The sequence below is a fragment of the Zootoca vivipara genome, chromosome 11 (assembly GCF_963506605.1).
Source record: "Zootoca vivipara chromosome 11, rZooViv1.1, whole genome shotgun sequence".
NCBI classification, from domain to species: domain Eukaryota; kingdom Metazoa; phylum Chordata; class Lepidosauria; order Squamata; family Lacertidae; genus Zootoca; species Zootoca vivipara.
In genome coordinates, this window is record NC_083286.1 from 31,876,804 (window position 1) to 31,897,542 (window position 20,739).

General features: G+C 40.6%; 1 protein-coding gene across 1 annotated transcript in view; it reads left to right on the forward strand.

The window, feature by feature from the left end:
- Positions 1–20,739, forward strand: part of EDIL3 (EGF like repeats and discoidin domains 3) — a 237,998-nt gene that overhangs the window by 137,876 nt on the left and 79,383 nt on the right. Inside the window, exons 4-5 of the mRNA XM_060280211.1 lie at positions 2,242–2,370; positions 14,306–14,419. Coding sequence (XP_060136194.1) covers positions 2,242–2,370; positions 14,306–14,419 — 243 coding nt within the window. The remainder of the gene's footprint in view (positions 1–2,241; positions 2,371–14,305; positions 14,420–20,739) is intronic.

Genomic DNA, 20,739 nt, shown 5'->3' on the forward strand with positions numbered 1-20,739 from the left:
GTTCTTTATTGTGGTGGAGAATTTAGAAGCGGTTGTGAAGAGCTCACTTCAGATGTTCCCAACCATGTAATCATTTTTTAAAATACTAACAGAATTGACTGCCAGTTCTTTGTAGGAGGAACATTTGAGGTAAAGAATCTTCATCATTTGCCAGGTTTTTATGCAAACCAATGGCTATGATCCAATGCTGGATAGGCAAAGCAAGGATTCATAAACACATTGATGGAATGTTGATTTCCATCCATAGTTTATTGGCACTGGAATAATGCAAAATACAGGAACATATACTGCCAATGCTGTAATATAATGAAGATTATGGATTGGATCCATGGTGCTCCCTCTTTCACAGAAGGATGCCATAAATGGATGGGTCTTGGAGGTGACCCTTGAAGAATGGAGGCAACTTTTCTTGATTCTTGAACTGCACCACATCCCCCTGTGCCAAGCCCCATGCTATTCCAGATAGCCCCCCAGCCCTCTAGAGCTGGTGGGAGAGTGCAAGTAGAGGACTGTGTAGTGGGGCAGTGGCGCTCACCTGACCTCCTGACAGCTGAGTTGCTGCTGCTTACTGGGAAGGAAAAGGGGATGGGCAAGATGGTGGGGACCTCACTGTGGTGCAAATACAAGAGGACCAAATTGGTTCTGCTGGTGCATTTGCACCATGATAGCCTCCCTGGTGCCTTGCCCCTCCCAGGAGACTCCAGAGGGCAATCCCCATCATATTCTCCCTAGGAAGAGACCAGCAGTGCCTCCTGTTTGCCCACCAGCTGCTATAGAGGCAACACAGGGGAGGATTGCTGAGGAGGCAGCAGATCTGGCCTCCAAGCAGCAGCAGGGAGCAGTACATTCCTTGGAGGTTGGATCTGCTGCCCCTGTGGATCCTGCCACCTGAGGCTGTTGCCTCACCTTGCCTCATAGGTAGGCCAACCCTGGAGTTTGCTATTCTCCTCTTGTTTATCCAATTCCGGGAAGATTTTTTCCCTTCATGATTAGGTCCTCTGTGTTTCACAGCATGTGGTCTACATTCACCAATGGCAAGTAACATTCAAAAGTATGATGTTCTTGCATTCAACAGTGAAGACAAGTGCTAATTCTTTGCCAGAAAAAAAGTTTATTTGTAACATATGTGAATCCTTAGTGCTGATAACACCAAAGTTGCAGGTTTGGGTTGGACTAGATGAGCCTCAGGGTCCCTTCCAACTCTACAGTTCTATGATTCTTTACACAGCCTGTCTTTGCCCCTGCCCCCACCCCCAGCCGCATCCTTACATGCACTACTTCCTTCTATGGGTGAGTTTGCCTTTCTAGCAATACACCTTAAAAGATAACCTTAGGAGGGATTTGATGGTAACAAAACTCACAATTAAAGAGGTACTCGGAATTCAGTGGTCTCTGTGGTATCAATGCCCATTTGTCTGATGATGAAATTTGGGTGGTGGTGGTGATCAAATCCATTCTTTTCAACCTTTTCATGTGTTATCCAGAAAGGGTGTCAAGGAAAACTACACTACTGTATTCGACTCTCTTGTAAACAACAATATATTACTGGAGCCAGATCCTAAGCCAAACTGAGTCAATCTGGGATTTAGCAAAAGTCAAGTCTTTCCTGTATCAGTCTCTATAGTCACAGTGCTGTGACTCTCCAGTGGTTTGACTTTACCCCTGAAAGTTCATATTCTTCCATTGTCTCCCCAGACAGGTAGATGCCAAGCAAACATGTTGAGGCAGCTGCGGGTATAGGGGGAAGAATGAGACACAGGCAGGCTTCATGCATTGTGCCCCCCCCCCCCGATTTAGTCTGCATCGTCCTGGGTTGAATTGGGGCCATTCCAAAGCACCAGATCAAGCTCTGAATCAGATTGGGAAAGCCATGCAGAGCCCTAATGATTACTAATATATTATATATTTTGGAAAGTTGTGAGGGTTTTTTTTTTGGACACCTCTTAAGATGTGGTAATCAAATTTTACAGGATGGTACCTGAGATCAAGGAACAGGTTTCATATAGTTTTGGATACAATTGTTCAGTATTGTGAATCAGGATGGACTGAACCTTTCAAAACTGCATTGATTTCCCTAGCAATGCTAGGTATAGGCCAGCTAGTGGGTTAATACTTCCTGAGCAGATGTGTCTTCACATAACCTTTATCACTTGATGACTGAGTGAAATGATGGCAGCCGAGTGTCTTTTCTGCATTCATATTTGATGTGTCATTTTCTTTTCATTCTTTTTTATCTTTCAGGGCCATGCATTCCTAATCCCTGCCATAATGGTGGAATATGTGAAATTAGTGAAGCCTATAGAGGAGACACATTCATAGGCTATATCTGCAAATGCCCAGAGGGATTTAATGGGATCCACTGCCAGCACAGTAAGTTTCAATATAACACTTCTTCTGCCCCTTTAGAACTATAATGCAATTCAGAGGTCACCAAGTTTTGAGGGCCTGTGGGCACCTTTGCAAACCAGAGAAAATGCTGTGGGCACCACACACAGAGACTGTAAACAAGGACACACTGCAACCTAATGCTTCTTTCAAGCCTAATTTCAATGGGAAAGGGGTAGTGGAGAGGATCCTGTGCACCAACTGATGACATATCAGCGACGCAACTCCTATCCTACAAAGGGGTGTGCTGGTACAGTTTTATGGACTTCAGCCAACAGCTTTGGAAAACTATTACTGTTTTGATTGATCTTCATATATTGTGGTAAGGCTGGCTGTCAGTCTGAGGAGTAAAATAAAAAAATTCCTTCAGTAGCACCTTAAAGACCAACTAAGTTTTTATTTTGGTATGAGCTTTCGTGTGCATGCACACGAAAGCTCATACCAAAATAAAAACTTAGTTGGTCTTTAAGGTGCTACTGAAGGAATTTTTTTATTTTACTTCGATCCAGACCAACACGGCTACCTACCTGTAACCAGTCTGAGGAGCTTTAAGAAAAGTGACTTGTAGGATTCCTCTATCCATGGACCTCTTGGGCTTACAGGGCGGTGGCAAGCTAAACAGCACTATGTGGCTCAGTGCAGCTACTACTTTAATGTCTCACAATGCCCCAGATTGATGCTTAGTCAGGAGTAGTTAGGGAATTAGCATAGCTCCCAGTGCTGCTCAGACAGCCAGGCTATATAACCCTTTTTAAGTGGGTGCCACAAAACACATATCACAGTGCTCTGGTCGGAGTCACTGGAACCTTGGTAGCTGACCAAAGTGCTGATTCTGGTCCTCACCTTGTGGCTGTTCAGATTTGTATCCTAGTTGTTCAGAAGGGCTCAATTCTGAAGGCAGGATGGTGGGAGGAGAGGAGAGACCTAATGATTTCTTCTTCTTCCTTTTCCTTAGTATGTGTTTTTTAAGCACACACACAGTTAGAAGAACTTGATTCCTTGTCATAAAATAAAGATGAGCTGAATTGGGTGTCAGAAAAGTGGGATGTGGCCGGATTTGCCGTATGGCTCGTGGTTTCGTCTTGATGTTGTCAGCAGTTCATTTGGTTAATGATAGCTGCAGATGAAAAGGGCTGTAAAAAGCAGATATTTATGCTAATAGGTTTCCCCCCCATATTCGCTCTTTCAACCCATTTTAATACCAGCCTGAGACAGGTGCTCTTAGTCATGTTATTTAATTCAATAGGAAGACTTTCCTGAGGGCTTTATTAATGAACACACTGGATTTAAAAGCAATGGGCTTCCTAACATTTAGGCTGAAGGCACAGCATTCATTTTACCTACAATTTGTTATAACTACTTGGGAAAATATCTATTAAATTATGAATTAGACTCCTACCACCACCACATTTTCTCGTGATTTTGGGATTAAAAAGATGAAGGACTTTTGAAAATAATGCTTGTTTTCTCCATGTGAGCAATGCTAGGTCTTCTCCATCATGGAAGGCTTAGAGCAGGGATGGAGGACATATGGCCCATCAGATATTATACTACAGCTCCTACCAACCTCAGACAGCATGGCTAATGGTCAGGGACGATGGGGGTTGTAGTCCAACAACATTTGGGGGACTACAAGTTTCTCATTCCAGATTTAGACAACACAGCAGCAAGAAGAACCCAGTTTTGTCTCTCAGCAAGAATGGCATAGACATGTGGAAACTACTGACTCCACCAGGATAAAACAAGTCCAATGACACCTGGTGACTAAACCATATATTGGGATGATCAACACACAGTTTTAAAATGTGAAAAGTTTTATACCTGTCTATCCCCTATACAAATGAGTCTTTCGAAGAAATTTGTAATTAAAAACTAAATATAAGAGCAATAGTAACCCAATCATGAAAATCCAAGTTAATAAGACCAAAAGCAGCCCAAAACAAAAACACACCAGGACAGCACTAACAATCACATTAAGCAACAACACCTTTGAAAGGGGAAATTGTCAGTTGCTAGAAGTGGGAAAGAAATAGAGAACCTAACCTCCTGAGGTTGGCAGGTCTACTTATGAGGTGCCACCACAGAAAAAGTCTTCTTGTATGTTGCCACCAACCTGTCTCTTCTAAGAGAGGGCATGCAAGAGGGGCAAAACAGCTGACAAACATGTAGGCGTAAAAGGTGTTGGGGCTTCAAGTAGTCTGGTCACAAACTGTTTAGGGCTCTATATGTGATAGCCCTTGGATTGGTAGCCAGTGCTGCTGATACGTCTATGGAGTCACATAATCCCAGATTCTTGCCCTTGTTAAGATTTTAGCAGCAACATTGCACCCCAGTTGTTTCAAAACCAGGCCTGCATCCAGGCTGAAATATGTCTAGTTAATCAGTTTCATTTGGGATTCCTTGAATTGGGTCACCAATAAATGCATAAGCACCATATTTAAAAATGGAATAATGGGCACTGACTTATGATTCTTCAATACAGCAGAATCCAAAGATTGCTGCTTTAAGAGAAGACAAACTATTGCCATTTGTAGACAGGGCAGAATAGAACCCTTAAGGAGAATTCAACATTTCCACCACACAATTAGCTAGTCCTCCTCTGGTTGCCAGTCTGGATGGGCAAAGGTCAAGTACATCTTTGAACAAGCTTCCTGATACAAGGATCCTGTCCAAGTTGCTCTCCAACTACTGTGGACCTTGATGTAAAGGACCAATATATCCAAAAAGCTCCACTAGCCAATTACGTGCAGATGCAGTGGTTGTAGAGCAGGCATCAGCAACCTCTAGCTCATGGGCCGGATCCGGCCCACAGATCAAGCCACCCGCTCGGCAAGTCCCCTGCGTGCTGCGCTAAACCGGCACAGTGCAGTGCGGGGACTTGCCGTGTGGTGCCGGAAATGGCATCTGCACACTCGCAGATACCAGAAACCGCGTCTGTGCATGCCCAGATGTCGAAAATCGCTTCTGTGGAGATGCGATTTTTGGCTTCCAGGCATGCGCTGAAGCAATTTCCGGTGCCACGGACATGCACAGACGTGATTTCCGGCATCGCGCTGTGCATGTCCAGCCCACGCCCGGAAAACCTTGCCGACCCCTGTTGTAGAGAAATTAGCCCTTTATCACTGCCATCTTTGCCATGGAATAGATGTGAAAGTGGACTCTAGCCTGTGCTCAGTCAGATTCATAACGGGTCTGCTTCTCTTGCAGCGAGTTATCTCTTACCCATTTCATTGCCAACAACTTATCAGAAAACTGGAAAACCACAATGTGTTCAAATGGACAAATATAATGTGTTGGTCAATTATGGGAATTGCTGAGTTAGCTTACTTCACACAGCCATAGTTTCTCACAAATATCAGGACTGTATTTAAAACAAAAACAAGAAAGGGCCACTTTATATTCTTGATTTTAAAAGAATCTTATAGAAATAGAGTTGTCAGAGCAAAGGGAAGCTAGGCAATCCAGTAGCAGCTTCAAAGTAAACATGCACAGTACTGTTTTTATTACCAATGATTCTTTTCTTTTTTTTCCTCCTCCACCCCCAATGTCTTAAGAATATGCATAAGACCTTTTTCAGAAGCAAATATTATACAACACCATTTTTTTTCAACTAGGAGAATATATGCACTATCTCTTACTGTAGACTGGTATTTAGAAAATCAATACATAATAATAACAATAATATTTTTATACCCCACCCATCACCCATCTGGTGGGGCATAAATAGAGGAGGAACTAAATAGAAGAGGAACTATGATAGCACATTGACACTGTAGGTGCAAAATGTAAGCTATAATCAATATTATGAAGTATTGCACCCCAGTCATTCTTGGGTTCCTTTGTTTTTGCAGTTGAAACATTCCAGCATATGTTACCTTAACTAATGGAGTGATTATGGTTTGATTGGATACCACTCCTCTCTCTCAGCCACTAACTAGGAATTTCATTTATCTAATATAAATGTATCCAAAATGTAAATAAATGAACTTCAGGCTATATTTGTAGCATTTTAAAAAGCTGAACTCCTTTCCTAAATGCATCAACGGAGAGTAATCTAGTTGATTAAACACATTCTCCAGAGTGGTGCATGTTTTTGTCCAATTCGTTGCTAACAAATTTATATAGGCTTATAAAATATCTCCTCCTTGCTTCCTTGTCTGTGAACTCATTGGAATTCAGGTATGTGCTCTGCTGAAACTTATGCTGTGTACAGAAGCTGAGTGACCTCATTCCAAAGCAAGTGGCATCTTCTGGAATTCAGATTACTGAGTGTCGACCTGTAATTTAGTTTATCTCAAATCGTAATATCTAATATTACCCAACCAAATCAATTAAACTAGATAATTAGAAAGCTTATCACACGGCACTGACAAAATCATGCCAACGAATCTCAAAATGAATATTTCTGTGATTCCCTGACATTTGGTTCATGTACTGGATCATGTACACAATTAATATGTAAATTGCAGAGCATATCACTATTAATTTTAACTGATTTCATATGCTGAGCTTGACAGCTGTGGCTTATTATTAATGTTTCAATATCCCTCAAAAGCTCCTGATGCTTCATTGGTGATACCAATAGGCACATATTCTCTATGCGACTGTGAGGGGTCATAAATTGAACTGCAATTAGTATGGGTGGGAAAGAAATCCCAGATGTCTCAAATGCAGTTGCTAATAATGTGATATATTTTAGCACTGAGCTGTGAAACAAAGTGTGCAGAGGAGAACCCATGCTGATTCCTACCATTATCAGACCTTGTGTAACAGATGCATTGTTCTAGACGCACCCTGAGGTATTAAAGGATTCCTAGGCTTTCAAACCAAGACTGCTTAACCACCTCATTAAAGGCTATCTTGCAACTGTACAATTCTCTGCTCCCCAGAATTTTATTCCTCACATTTTGTACCCCATCATTCCTTCAAGGATCTCAGGAAGACATATGTGGGTCCACCCCATTGTTCTGTTCACAATAAAACCCTGTAAGGCCCAGGATCACCCTGTGAGAGGGAATGTCAAATGCAGGTCTCTCCCCCAGTACAAGTCCATCACTCTAGCCCCATTACCAATTTTCCTCAACTGTTTAAGTGGAATTGGCATACAGTACAGTAGCTCCTAGGTCATTTATTTATTTTATAAAAGTTATATACTGCTTGATTGGAGCAAAAAAAAAAACCTCAAGGTGGTTCATGAATCATCAGTGAGCTAGGACAATCATAATTTCCTCGCATAGGCAGTCCAAGATGGTATGCTTGCTCTTGCTTATCTACAGTTCCAACCTAAAACAACTACTGTACTCACCAGCAACAACATGCCACATAACAGAATCCCAAATACAGGGGCCCAACCTGCAACAAATTCAAATGCCAACTCTGTCCCTAAAACCACACTGGCAACGCTGTCACAGGACCTGTTAACAGCAGCCGCAGCCATTCACCTGTCCATCTTCCAAGTTTGTAAGTGATTTTCTATATGGTAGTGCCCCTCTGCTTCCTACTTCTGTTTCAGCAGAACAGCAGCCTCTCTATTGATGCTGAGCTGGACAAGCTTATTGGCAAGGCAGCTACAGCAATGTAGGTATGGGAGAATGTGATGCTAACATCCAATACCAAGGCAAAGGTCTACCAGGCATGTGTTCAGCACACTTCTTTATGGAAGTGAGTTGCGGCCAACTTACAACCACCTGGAGGAATCTCTCAACACCTTCCACATGCATTGTCTCACAAAGATTTGGTGTATCACATGGCAGGACAGAGTTGTTGTTGTTTTAAAAAAAGATGTGCTCTCCCAAGCCCACATTCCCAGGATATACGCAGTTTTCTTATAAATATTCATTAACTTTTTTCGGTCACTAGCTCAATTACAGTTTATTATACTTCATATTGATTCAAGCAAATGACAGGTGATATAATGGATAATCTCAGTGTTCTATTTTTAAAAAAAGATGCAGTTCCAAAAGAACAAAGTCTTTGAAAATATTATCTGGCCTACTTGAAAGCTTTGAATTTATGTTAATCCACATTTTTAAGCTACCAGTACTGAGGAAGCCTGACCAGGGCGAAACAAGGGACGTACCCGGGAACCTTGTCTTTTCTATGGACATTGCTTTTTTGCTGCACTTGGCACCATTGAATATACTTCTGCCACCTCATGGACTTTGGCTTGCCACGCCCGTTTGCCAATTGGACCCACTAGTGCATGCTCCACACCTGCTGCACACCTTCTCTTGTGGTACTCTTTGACTATCTCATTCATTTTGGACTGAGTCCGTATCAACACTTTAAGTTGGGGGATGTGCCTCCGCTTGTGATATATGATGTTCTTATTTACATGACAACAAAAAATTTTTGAACCTTCCTGTATAAGTCTATGAATTTTTTATTATAGCCAGTTACGTTTGTGTATAGCTTGACTGTGTTCGTAACTAAGGTTTGTTGTGTAGTCTTAGCCTCTGGTCTAAAGGCTACACCCAAAGCAGAATGTGGCTACTAGGTTGCTGAGTGGAGCAGCCTGATAGAACCATGTGTCACTAAAAGCTTAGCATTGGCTGCCAGTGAGCCATCAAACCCAGTTCAAGGTGTTAATACCAGCATACAAAGCCCTAAATGGCTAGGGATCCAAATTCCTAAAGGAATAATTCTCCCAGTATCAACCACCTTGGGCCCTATGATCAGCAGGTGAGGGGATCACCATGCATCTGCACAAAGCCAATACCATATATACGGACTAAAATTAGGATGTTTTCATGAAATCAAACATAACAGAATCAACAAATCTTTTTAGATAATGAATATCAGCCGTACAATTTTGACAAAAAATGTATAGTTATTGTTTGTTTGCACCATTCATATATCTGTTGAGGTAATTCACTGTTGCATTTGTATCTCAATCATCTTCCAAGGCACTCAGGGAAATGTACATAAAGTTAATTTATTTCCCTCCTCACTCATCATGATACCATTGTGAAAAGAAAAAGCAAATCTGAGAAATAGTAATTTACTTGCCCAGGGCCACCCAGAGTGGCTGTACAGAAATTTGAATCCAGCTGTATGAGGTCCAGTTCCAATTCTAACAATATAGCACTATATGAATTCAGGAACCTCTGGGTTTTGTATACTTCACATTCTGAAGGTAGCACCTTTAAACGCTTCAAGCTTAAATAAATAATTCTCCAAAATCAGAATTATATAGCAATCCTCAGTTAAAGGAAGAAATTGTTATTTCCATCAATAGGGGTTTGCATGGAGAAAGGCTCACACAATGGACCAAATGCTGGTTTATATGCTAATTTTCATTTTTATCACTCAGTACAGCACACTTATCATAAAGTGTGTAACTTATGTAAATATTTTCAGTTTTTCTCCAGATTATTTATTCAAACAAGCAAAAGCTATTATCTGAGCCCTGAGCGTATTTTATTTTTCTCCGTTATCCGTTTCCCTCGATTTCTTAGAAAGTATAAGTTTTTCTCCAGTTTTTCTCTTTCAAAAAGTGGCTTGTTTTCTTCCTTTGAAATAAAGAGTGGAAAAGTCATTTTATATTGAATCAGCACAATCTCTCCCTTTCCTCCCCAGAACTTCAGAAAGAAGGAAATGTTTATTGCTCTTTGTTGTCTCTCCAGGAGACCCTTCAGGTTCAGACAGCTTTTTGAAAATGACCTATTGGTCATTTGATTCTCATGAAATGTCTTGACTTCTAAATTTGGAGGTTGCTGGCAACCTTAATGTCTGTGTCATGACACAATGCGCAACACTGTATCAGTGGAGGAAAACAGAGACTCGTTTAAGACAAAATAAAAGAGAGACTGAGCCTAGTTTATCTGAAGAAAAAAGAAATCGGATTCAGCTCCGCATAATTTGGCAAAGCTATTGTATTTAAATATGGGGAAAGTATTTCAACTTTCTGCAGTTTCTCTTATTGAAATTCAAGTGATAGTTGAAAAGCTGCTCCACCTTGCATTTAAGCTGGACTCTTGCATGTGAGCCACCCAGTTATTGTTGAAAGGGAAGTGCAAGCTTGGCGCCAGTGTACATATCACACGAGTCCTGTTGGGACTGATTATAGCTAAGTGGTAGAACATAGGCTTTGCATGCAAAGGGTCACATTCGCAATATCTGGTACCTCCACCAGGGTGAAAGCACTTTGCTTCAGCTGAGATCCTGGAAAGCTGCTGCCAGTTAGAGCAGACAAAACTGGACTAAATGGGCAAATTGTCCTGGTAGAAGGCAGCTTCTTGTGTTCCTGTGGAGGCCAGTTGAAACAAATGCATGGTATGTTCAACCACACCATGACATAAAATTGCCCATGTGATGCAAACCATCCTGGTGAAAATCAATCAAAATTGTATTTCATTAGCCGGTTGGCCTTGGCACATAAAAGGATCCAGGCGGTAACCTACTGCTATAATACAGAGAATGTATCAAATACACTTGCAAAACAGCGAATATAAAATCATGCTATATAAAACAGAGTTTGATTTTAAAAAACTATGACAAATCATGTGAGTTTTGTCTGTTGTAATATATTTAGAGACATCCGAGGCTAGAGGAAATTAGCCTGTCAAAAGGGCCCTGAGTTTCAGGGCCTGCAAGATATAAATGACCACTGTGGGTAACCCTGGGGTTAGCGTCCACCAATAGAAATTTCATGCGGTCATCTTCCAAGGCAATGAGTGGGGGAATTAGTAGAAGGAGCTTCTGTCTTATTGTGTCCTATAGGGGGGCAGTGAAAGAAAAAGTGGATAAAGTCCTCTATCTTTCCCTTGTTACACGGGCAGAGTCGAAGGTCGAGGGGAGTGTTGGAGAATATACCCTGTAGGAATGCTGTGGGAATGGAGTGGAAGCAGGCAAGTGTGAAGGCTCTTCTTTGCATAGGGTTCATCAAACCTGGTGAAAATTCAGGCTACACCTACCATGCATAGAAGTTGCCATGTGGGATCCATTTTAACCATTATCCATGTAGCTATTATAAAGAATAGTTGCTCTGAGTTCTTGGCTTAATCGTCAAGCAATTAAAAAGATACTGAAACTTCTAACCAGAAACAGCATGATAGAAAAAAATGCACGTCCATCAGATTATGCCAATCAGTCATGCTCGTCATTGGTGCTAAATAAAAATTTGCAAATTACCCCATGATGTATTTTTAATGCAGCCCTTTGGACTGAGCAGATGGCTTGTCCTAGATTGTATGGTTTGGCTGCTACCGCCCCACTATCCCCAACCTTTCTTTCTCCGTGTTGAGCTTGGCCTTTCAGATGTTTCATCTTCCTTTTGATTACCTTACGGTGATAAATGGCCATTTTCAGAAGTAATCGGAATTAAAGGTCCACTTCGTCCAACATTCCATTTTCAACAGAAGGTAGTGAGATGCTCCTGGGAAGCTTTCAAGCAGAACATGAAAACAACTGAACGCCCCTGCTGTTTATCTCTGCACTTCTGTGGGAATGGGTCAGTTGGATGAATCTGGTGTTCATAAGTATATTGCTTCTGAAGGTAGCTTAACTGCTGCTGTGATTTCATTTCCCACAAGACTTTAGCATTTAGGAAACAGGCCTATTGAATCCATTCACATTATCATCTGAGGGCAGTCCTATAAACACAAGGACTTTCACAATGAGACATTCTTATGTCTGTCCTTGTCTAGAAAGAACGCTTTATTGGAATTAAAAGATTGGGGGGGGCAAATTTAAGCCTTTTCCTTTCTTTTAATAAAAGGTTTGTTGGAGAATTTTGCTGGTTTGAAATGTAGCTAAGCATCTATTACACACAAGGGGATTTAAAATGATATTTGCTAAAGGATGATGGCTTTATAATCTTGCCAGAATTGAGTTTACCTTCGGCATTAAGGCATCTCCAAATGTATTCTGTGTGAACCTTTCTTGCACTGACAGGCCAGTTTGTGCACAAGAAATATAACTAACAACTTTCACGAAATTTTCGGAGTTTAATTTTGGTTTTTTTAACCCAATACATGCTCCTGCAGAACAGCTAGTATATTCTATTAGATAAAACTGCAGCACATTCCTATGCATGTATACTGGGAAGCAAGTCCCACCATGTGCAATGGGACTCTCTCAGGTAAGGGATTAGCCACACTTTTGCCCTGCTCTTTCCAGGTACAGGTTTTCTTAGGGGAAATGGAGCTTTAACTTATGGACCACGCCTGGAAAGAGCAGATGAAAGGTAAGTGTGCAGAAGCCCTTAGGGTACAGCTTAAGGCTGAAATCCTATAACCACTTAGCTGGGACAAACCCCATTGAACCAAACAGAACTTACTTTTGCACAGAGATCATTTGGGTTGTACTGTACAACTTTGGCAGGTAGTATTTGCCTGCATTCTGTTCCTTCCTGTTACCTGTAACATATAATACTTTTAAAATAATGTGACCAGCACCTGGTTGCAAATCCTACTTGCACAAGAAAACTATGTTCTCTTGGAAAAGTGCTTATTCTGTCTGTAGACTGAAATGTTCTTATAATTTTGAACTATTCCTCTAATGACTTCTAACTTTCTTTCATATGACTTTTTAAATTGCATTTTCAACAACAAAAGTAGTAGTACCGGTGGTAGTAGTAGTAGTAATACAGTCTATCAAAATACTGGTTAAATATACAGTCACTTTTGGTAATCAGGTTCAATAAAAATGATAGGAATTCTTTCGCCGGAAGCATACTTTTAAAGTGTGAAATTACATGGGAAATAAGTTAATGGCATTACTAAGAAGCCTATCCCAGTATGTATTAAAGGCAATTAAAATGGGGGGGGGGAATTATGAACTCTCTCCATATCATTGAGAAAGTTTTAATTTTCAACCAATATTCACTCTCTTCAGGCAAGATCCAATTCTAGTAGACTGGGGGTTGCTTCAGAAAATGTTTCATTCATAGGAATGGATCCTCATGTTAATCCATGTTGAAAGCTGTCACCTATGAAGGACTTCATACCATGTCACCTTTATAGGGAGGAAGAGCTACATTGACCCCTTTTAGGATTTTCCATATAGCTGGCAAATTCTGCCTTGAAGTAGATATCATTTCCCACAGAGTAAGGGCCTACAGTGAAGGTGATATTGACTGAACTGTGACTCTTCTAGAGTAGACACTGAAGAAATAGCTTTACAGTACTTTTCAGAGCTGTGTGCAGTCCAATGGATCAATTTCTATCAGTTTTAATTACAGGTAGGTAGCCGTGTTGGTCTGACATAGTCGAAACAAAATAAAAAAATCCCTTCCAGTAGTACCTTAGAGACCAACTAAGTTTTTATGAGCTTTCATGTGCATGCACACTTTTATCAGTTTTAAGTGAAGGACAGGAGATAGTAAAGGACTGGCTCCCTTAGTGGAAGTGAGTGAACATTTCGTATTTAAAACATTATTGTGTTCATTTTGGAAATGCAATTAAAAAATGCAGCCAATGAATCAAAACACTCAACAGGGTTGAAACAGCTACATCTATTGCCATATCTTGCTACTGTGAGACAAAGTATAGTGTCTAAGTTTCTGCAACCATCAATTATGCATTCTCCTGTTCCAGTTATGGCTTATGTCAAAATCTCATAATGCTCTTTTACGTCACATCAGTTTCAATGAAAGTGGGTTGATCATATAGCTGTCTTCCACTGAAACTAACAGAGATGTTAAAGTGTCTTAATTTGAATACATTGCATCAGAGAGAGAGGGAGGGAGAGAGACATATTATTGGTTGGTCCTTAATTGTGTGATTGAAAGGGAGGGAAAGGTATAAGAGTTTCAACAGTGTTAAAATAGTTTATGCCTAAGTGCATTCTTCAGTGAAAATAAGTTTGCTAGCCATACTTACCAAACACAATCTCACAAAGTGTCTGACTTTCTTATTGTGTAAAATGCAAATGTTATATTGAATATCCGTCTAATATTGTCATTGGGCATTCCCCACAGATGTGAACGAATGTGAAGCTGAACCCTGCAAGAATGGTGGCATTTGTACAGATCTAGTAGCTAACTATTCATGTGAGTGTCCTGGCGAATTTATGGGAAGGAACTGCCAACACAGTAAGTGCAAATTACTATGTATAAATTTAAACTGCAGTCTTTCTGTTGCAAATAATAAGATGTAACATATTTAAATGAAGATGGTTTAAAAATGGCTGTGGCATGTCTTCCAGCCAGAGCTTTGCTTGATGCCCATCTTCTGTAATGATTCGTTCAAAGCTTCTCTCATGCCAAATCTCTTGCCATATCATGCAACTAAGCCAGGGTAGCATCAAGGGATTTTCTCCATGCCATTCTTTATTGCTTCCTGTTTACTCTGTCTTCCATTTTCACTCTTTCTGAATTCCATTTTAAGAAGAGACTTTTTATAATCAATTCCAGAAACAGAGCTTTCTGTGAGGTTTACTTTCAGTGTATTTGTGCCTTTTTTGCATTATCCCGCTTTGAGTTCATTGCTGATGAAAAGAAGGCAAAATATTGGTTTATTAAATGATTTCCAAAATGTATTTCAGGGCACATAAGTTCTCTCAATGTGGAGTACAATAATAGAATAATTATGAACGCTGTTCCTGCATCTGCAGCACAGAAAATTTGGGAATTGAAAATGGAACTGCAGAATTAAATTGCAAGTTTCCCTTGGTTTCACTTCAGAAAGAAGACTGGAACTCCAAAATACATAGGGGGGACATATAGTATTTGAGAAGCATCTCTAAATGAGAACCATAAGGAAAGTGTAAGCATTACAGATGAAAGAAAATGCTTAGGCTTTGCTCTTCATTTGGTATAATTGGAAAGAGACGACGCCACAAATGGTTGGCTCAGTTTTCATGGATCTCGGATTCATGTATAATTCATGATACCTTCTACCGTATCCACCACTTATATGGGCAATTGTGAAGCCATAGCTTGCGTCACAATGCAGGCTGCATATACACTGCCATTTAATCTTCATCCAGCAAACTCCAACCACTGGTTTGGGAAGCATTGTACGCAATCAATACCTATTCTGTCATTTCTTCTGAAATATTGTGTTTTGATGCATTTTCCTTCTATTGAGTTAAAGAACAACCTAGCTATTTTAAACTGGTAATGGGTATACAGCCTTAGTCATGATCTCAATTCAATGAGATCTCAATTTAATGCTCAACGGTCATATGGGAAAGTTCCTCCCCATTTAACAGCAGGGAGGGTGTATGTGCATTGTTTCTAGTCTTCTTTATTGCTAATACTTAACTTGATACCCTGTATAGTGAAGATAGATTTTACCTATTTATCCATTTACTTTTACAAATGGAAGGGCTTCTTCTATCCATGAAAGACTTTGAAACAGTTGATGGACCTCCCTTGTGGAAAGGAGATGATTTTAAGCAATCCACCCTTTCCTTTGCAATTGCCACACAGTTCTTGGGGGTCTCGCAACCCTTCCAAAATTAGGAAACTCCTCTGGAGCCCCCTCCAGAGGGAGAAGGGAGTTGGCAAAATTGCCTCCCTTGTTTCTGTTGGCAGGAGCAAAGTTCTGGATTCAGGCCAAGCTTTATAATGCAGTGCAAAATCTTTCCTGGGAATCACTTCCTTTTCAGGCTACACTTAACTACCCTTCTTCATTCTTAAGATACGTTATGGTGTGCAAATAATATGCTGGACAGGTTGTTTAATATAGGTACTAAACTGTAGAATATTGAAAGACCCCCGTTTAGGGAGCCAACCACATATCTCGAAAGCACTTTGGCACCATTTCCCTAATTTTTAACATTCATTTGTGAGCTATAAACATAAATTGGTGTTGCAGAGTTCCTATTAAAATGTGATGTCCTAATCATAGCACAACATCCTACAAAATATAGTGAGGGCTCCCACTTTCTTCACAAGGGTTTACCATGTCATAACACGTAATTATGTAGTTATGCATTGTAATTACAACTCCTAATTGTATCATAGCATATATTTACAATAATTATATAATTGAAATCTGTCATGCCAATTATGCAAATTGATGAGTACTGATTACATCTACCTCAGTGAAACCAAGATTTTCTGACTATAGTCTAAGAATCCTTAAAATACTGCCACTGAGAATTGTAAAAGATATTATATATATATATATATATATATATATATATATATATATATATATATATATATAATACAAACATTCAATTCAGGTTTGGGTCATGATGGATTTTTGTTGAGGATTTTTGTTTGTTTTTCTTTATTTTGCTTTGAAGTTAACTTTGAACATTTTCAATCCAGGATATTTTTTGAACTTCCCTGGAGAGACTTTTCACAGCTTAATTGTAGCTCACTTCCTACTGTTCATTAATTCCAACTGATAACTGTTAGCTATGTTACCTCTCAAGAGTTGGCCTATTTTTATTGATTTATTTATTTGTTACTTTTTATTTTTTATGATTGGCATTCATATTAAAACTTCACTACAACCCGTGTGTGTGTGTGTGTGTGTGTGTGTGTGTGTGTGTGTGTGTGTAAGCAGCTATACAAACAATGGTATCTAATGTTGTCCATTTGCTGAGAAGGTGCCTGTCAACAGAATGGGTCCTCATTCAGATCACTGGTGCTTCTAGCTCAGTATTGTCCACACTAGCCGGCATCAGCTTTCCAGGCTTTCAGGCATGGATCTTTCTCACCCTACCTGGAGAAGCCAGGGGTTGAACCTGGGACCTTTGGCATGCAAGGTAGATGATCTACCACTGAGCTATGGCCCTCTGCAGCTTTGCTCCCTAAATCTTTCCGGGGAGGTTGGGGAGCCTCTGGAGCCTGTTTAGGCAGGTGCAGGGGACTATAGGGGAACCACTTGAATAGAGTATAAGTGTTGCATGAAGTCCAACTAAGTGCTGCAACATGGCCATTAAGTGAGCAAGCTTTATTGGGGGCCCAGGAGCAGGAAACACGGGGCTGGCAGGGCCCATACTGTGGAAAAATACAATAAACACACAGGACAAACATCTTGGGTTCAAATTGACCACAACCTTATGGATAACAGATGTAGTAAGTAGATTTTGGCATTGGCATTGGGTATGTATCCTGAAACAACCAATCCAATGGCTGCTTAATTATTTTGCAGGGTTGATTCTGTGTTAAAGATCCCTCTATGGCGTGCATCAAATAGAGGCGACCCCTTCAGGAATGCCATTTTGGGGAGTGCTGTGGCCCATTGGCCCCCAAATGAGCATCTGGACAGAAGCACACACCCCTGGAACCTTTCACTGGGGTGCCCCCAGATAACAAATTGAAAACGCTGTCCCTCCCAAGCCAATAAAGAGACAGAGGGTTGAAAGGTAAAAATATTTTATTCTGAGCCACAGAACAGAATCTCAGTTGGATACTTCCCAAGAGACTAAGTGTAGAACAAAGAATGCACAAAGCATTTATACAATTGTAGCGAACACAGACACATGATCTCCTGTGTCGCTATTGGCTAGGAATGCATGTGGACAAAGCATACTTAAGTCAGGTAGTTTTCTACTTGGCTATAGTACAGTTATTTCCTGAAAAGGGATGTGGATGGTGCTGTAGTCTAAACCACTGAGCCCCTTGGGGTTGCCAATCGGAAGGTCAGTGGTTCAAATCCACATGATGGGGTGAGCTTCTGTTGCTCTGTCTCAGCTTCTGCCAACCTAGCTGTTCAAAAGCATACCAGTGCAAGTAGATAAATAAGTACTGCTGTGACAGGGAGGTAAATGACATTTCTGTGCACTCTGGTTTCTGTCATGGTGTTCTGTTGCACCAGGAGTGGTTTAGCCATGCTGGCCACATGACCCAGAAAGCTGTCTGTGGATGAATGCCGGCTCCCTTGGCCTTAAAGCAAGATGAGCACCACACCCTGTAGTCACCTTTGACTGGACTTACTTAACTTTCCAGGGGTCCTTTACCCTTACTTCCTGACGCTCCCTTATCTCGAGCTTAGGCCAGGCCAGGCTAGGCGTAACTGGCCTTGCAGTTGTAACTATGAGAATATTGTGGTTGTGACTGTGGGAATGTGTTTATGCAGACTCAGCAGGCTGAGGTCAGCTGTGTACATGATGTGCAAAATCAGAGTTATGTCACCTCTGAGTTACAGCTCTGAGGTATGGCTCTGAGCTACGATACCTCTGAGTTATGGAACCCAGGTCTCAGAAATATGACAGAGAATGTGAGAGAAGTTGTGTGCTGTGCTGTGTTGACACTATGAGTCCTGACATCTGGCCCTAGGTCATGACATCCAGCTGGGTCCCAAATCATGGCATCCAGCTATCACCCTGAAGCCCAACCTGAAGCGAAAGTGCCATATCCTCCAACATTTCTCCAATGAAAATAGGGACGTCCCTTTCCATAATGATAATTTTACTATTTATACCCTGCACATCTTAGAATAATAGAATCATAGAGTTGGAAGAGACCACAAGGCCATCCAGTCCAACCCCCTGCCAAGCAGGGGGTTGCCCCAGCCACTCTGGGCAGCTTCCAACATAATAAAACATTGAACATTTTTTTAAAAAAACCTTCCCTACACAGGATTTTCTTCAGACCGCTCAGGAGTCGAATAACTCCAAACCCTCCAACAGTTTCTGATTTGATCAAAATAGGGACACTTGGAGGGTCTGTGGTGTGTGGGTTTCTGATTTGATCCCAGAATGTCCCACTTTTCCTTAGGATGTCCCTAATTTCATTGGAGAAATGTTGGAGGGTATGGCAGGGCAAGCTAGTAAGGTTTGTGGGGTATAAATAGTAAAATTATCATTATGGGCTGTCCCTGTTTTCATTGGAGAAATGTTGGAGTGTATGTAACAGGGTGTCCAGAACTGTGACCACATGCCTGCAGTCTGAATTGGACAGCCCATTCATTCTACCGCTTTATTCTATTGTACATGTAGATAATAGGACCATAAGATTAAAGCCTGCCTAAGTCGGTCTATTGATTTTTTATATTTCAGTAAGAATAGCAACTTTGGATTAGGAGGCTTTTATATTGTTCTAAGAGTGATAAATTTATTTAGGGATATTTAGCAGATCTTGTTAGGCAGGATTTAAATTAATGATGCAATTCCCAAAGCAGTCTGCCAGCACAAGCCTATAGTGAAGTTATTCGCTGTACCAACACAAATGATGTTACCTTCTGCTGTCTTTAGTCAGACTGAATATTAGAAATATCTCATCAGAAATTCCTGAAGTAGTGCCAATTTCATTATGTGCTCCATTCAAAGATCAAGCCTTTTATTTTTCTAAATCATATGTGGACACATTAATTATCAGTCTTCCTTATTATTATTATTATTATTATTATTATTATTATTATTATTATTATTGTTTTACTACCTGCCTACAGTGTTTTCCCCCTTATTTGGTCCCCAATACAGCCTCAGAATTTCATAAATTTGTGCATCTTTAACAAGAAATTACCTTACCCATATAGCCTATAGGCAGAGAATTGGGCATCATTCATTCACGTATGAGAATGTCGAAACTGTTTGCTGTTATTATTTAGTTATCAGGTTCCAGGTTAGCAGAAAGAAAATCTCCAAGCAACTATTTTGTCAACAAAATATAGACACTCTTCAGTTAAGATAAATTCATTGCTTTAGCTTAGTTTACATGTTAAGCTAAGCCAAACCTTGGCTTGGCAAAACATGTATTCATGTGAGTTCCTAGAATGAAGCTGATAGCAGCTTTGCTTCTCCCTGGTCCTTTTTGCTGTCACGTCAAACTAAACCAAGGTTTGGCTTGTGTGTCATCTAAACTCAGGGTGGTGTGCCTTGTTTGGCCTGCTCTGCATCCCCTAAACTAGCATGTGTGTTGGAAAGTGCTGACCCAGCACCAGTGTTGAAATGAAATTCAGCTGCTAGTCCAGTCAGATTTTGTACATGGAATGAGGGGATGTCATCTCCACCCCAGGCAGCAAAACACATTTGACCAGCCTTGCATCGTAATCATTACTTGTTTAGAAATGGTTGCCATGGTCTCGCTTTACTTCACTTTTTTTTTTTGCATACTCATTCCTGACCTCTCAGAAACACTTAAGTGTAAGAGCACTTCTAGAAGAAATCATCAGAATAGAGGTTGAGTTTTCAACCAGATGCCCCCACGAAGCCCATCAGTAGAGCAAGAACTATTGAACTCTTATCAGCGGGTTCCCAGAAGTATCTGTCTAGTGCTATGGGAAAAAGCACCCATCCATTCATGAAGAAGTTCCATAGAGCATTTGGGAGGCATGTGGTGATCTCCCATTCCCTGCAACTCCTTGTATATATATATATATATATATATATATATATATATATATATATATATGAAATATATAAATCTGTTCACTGTACTCTTTTTGGCACCTGCCAAAAACATTTTTGCATAGACAAGCCTACCCAGATTTGGAAAATGTGTACAGT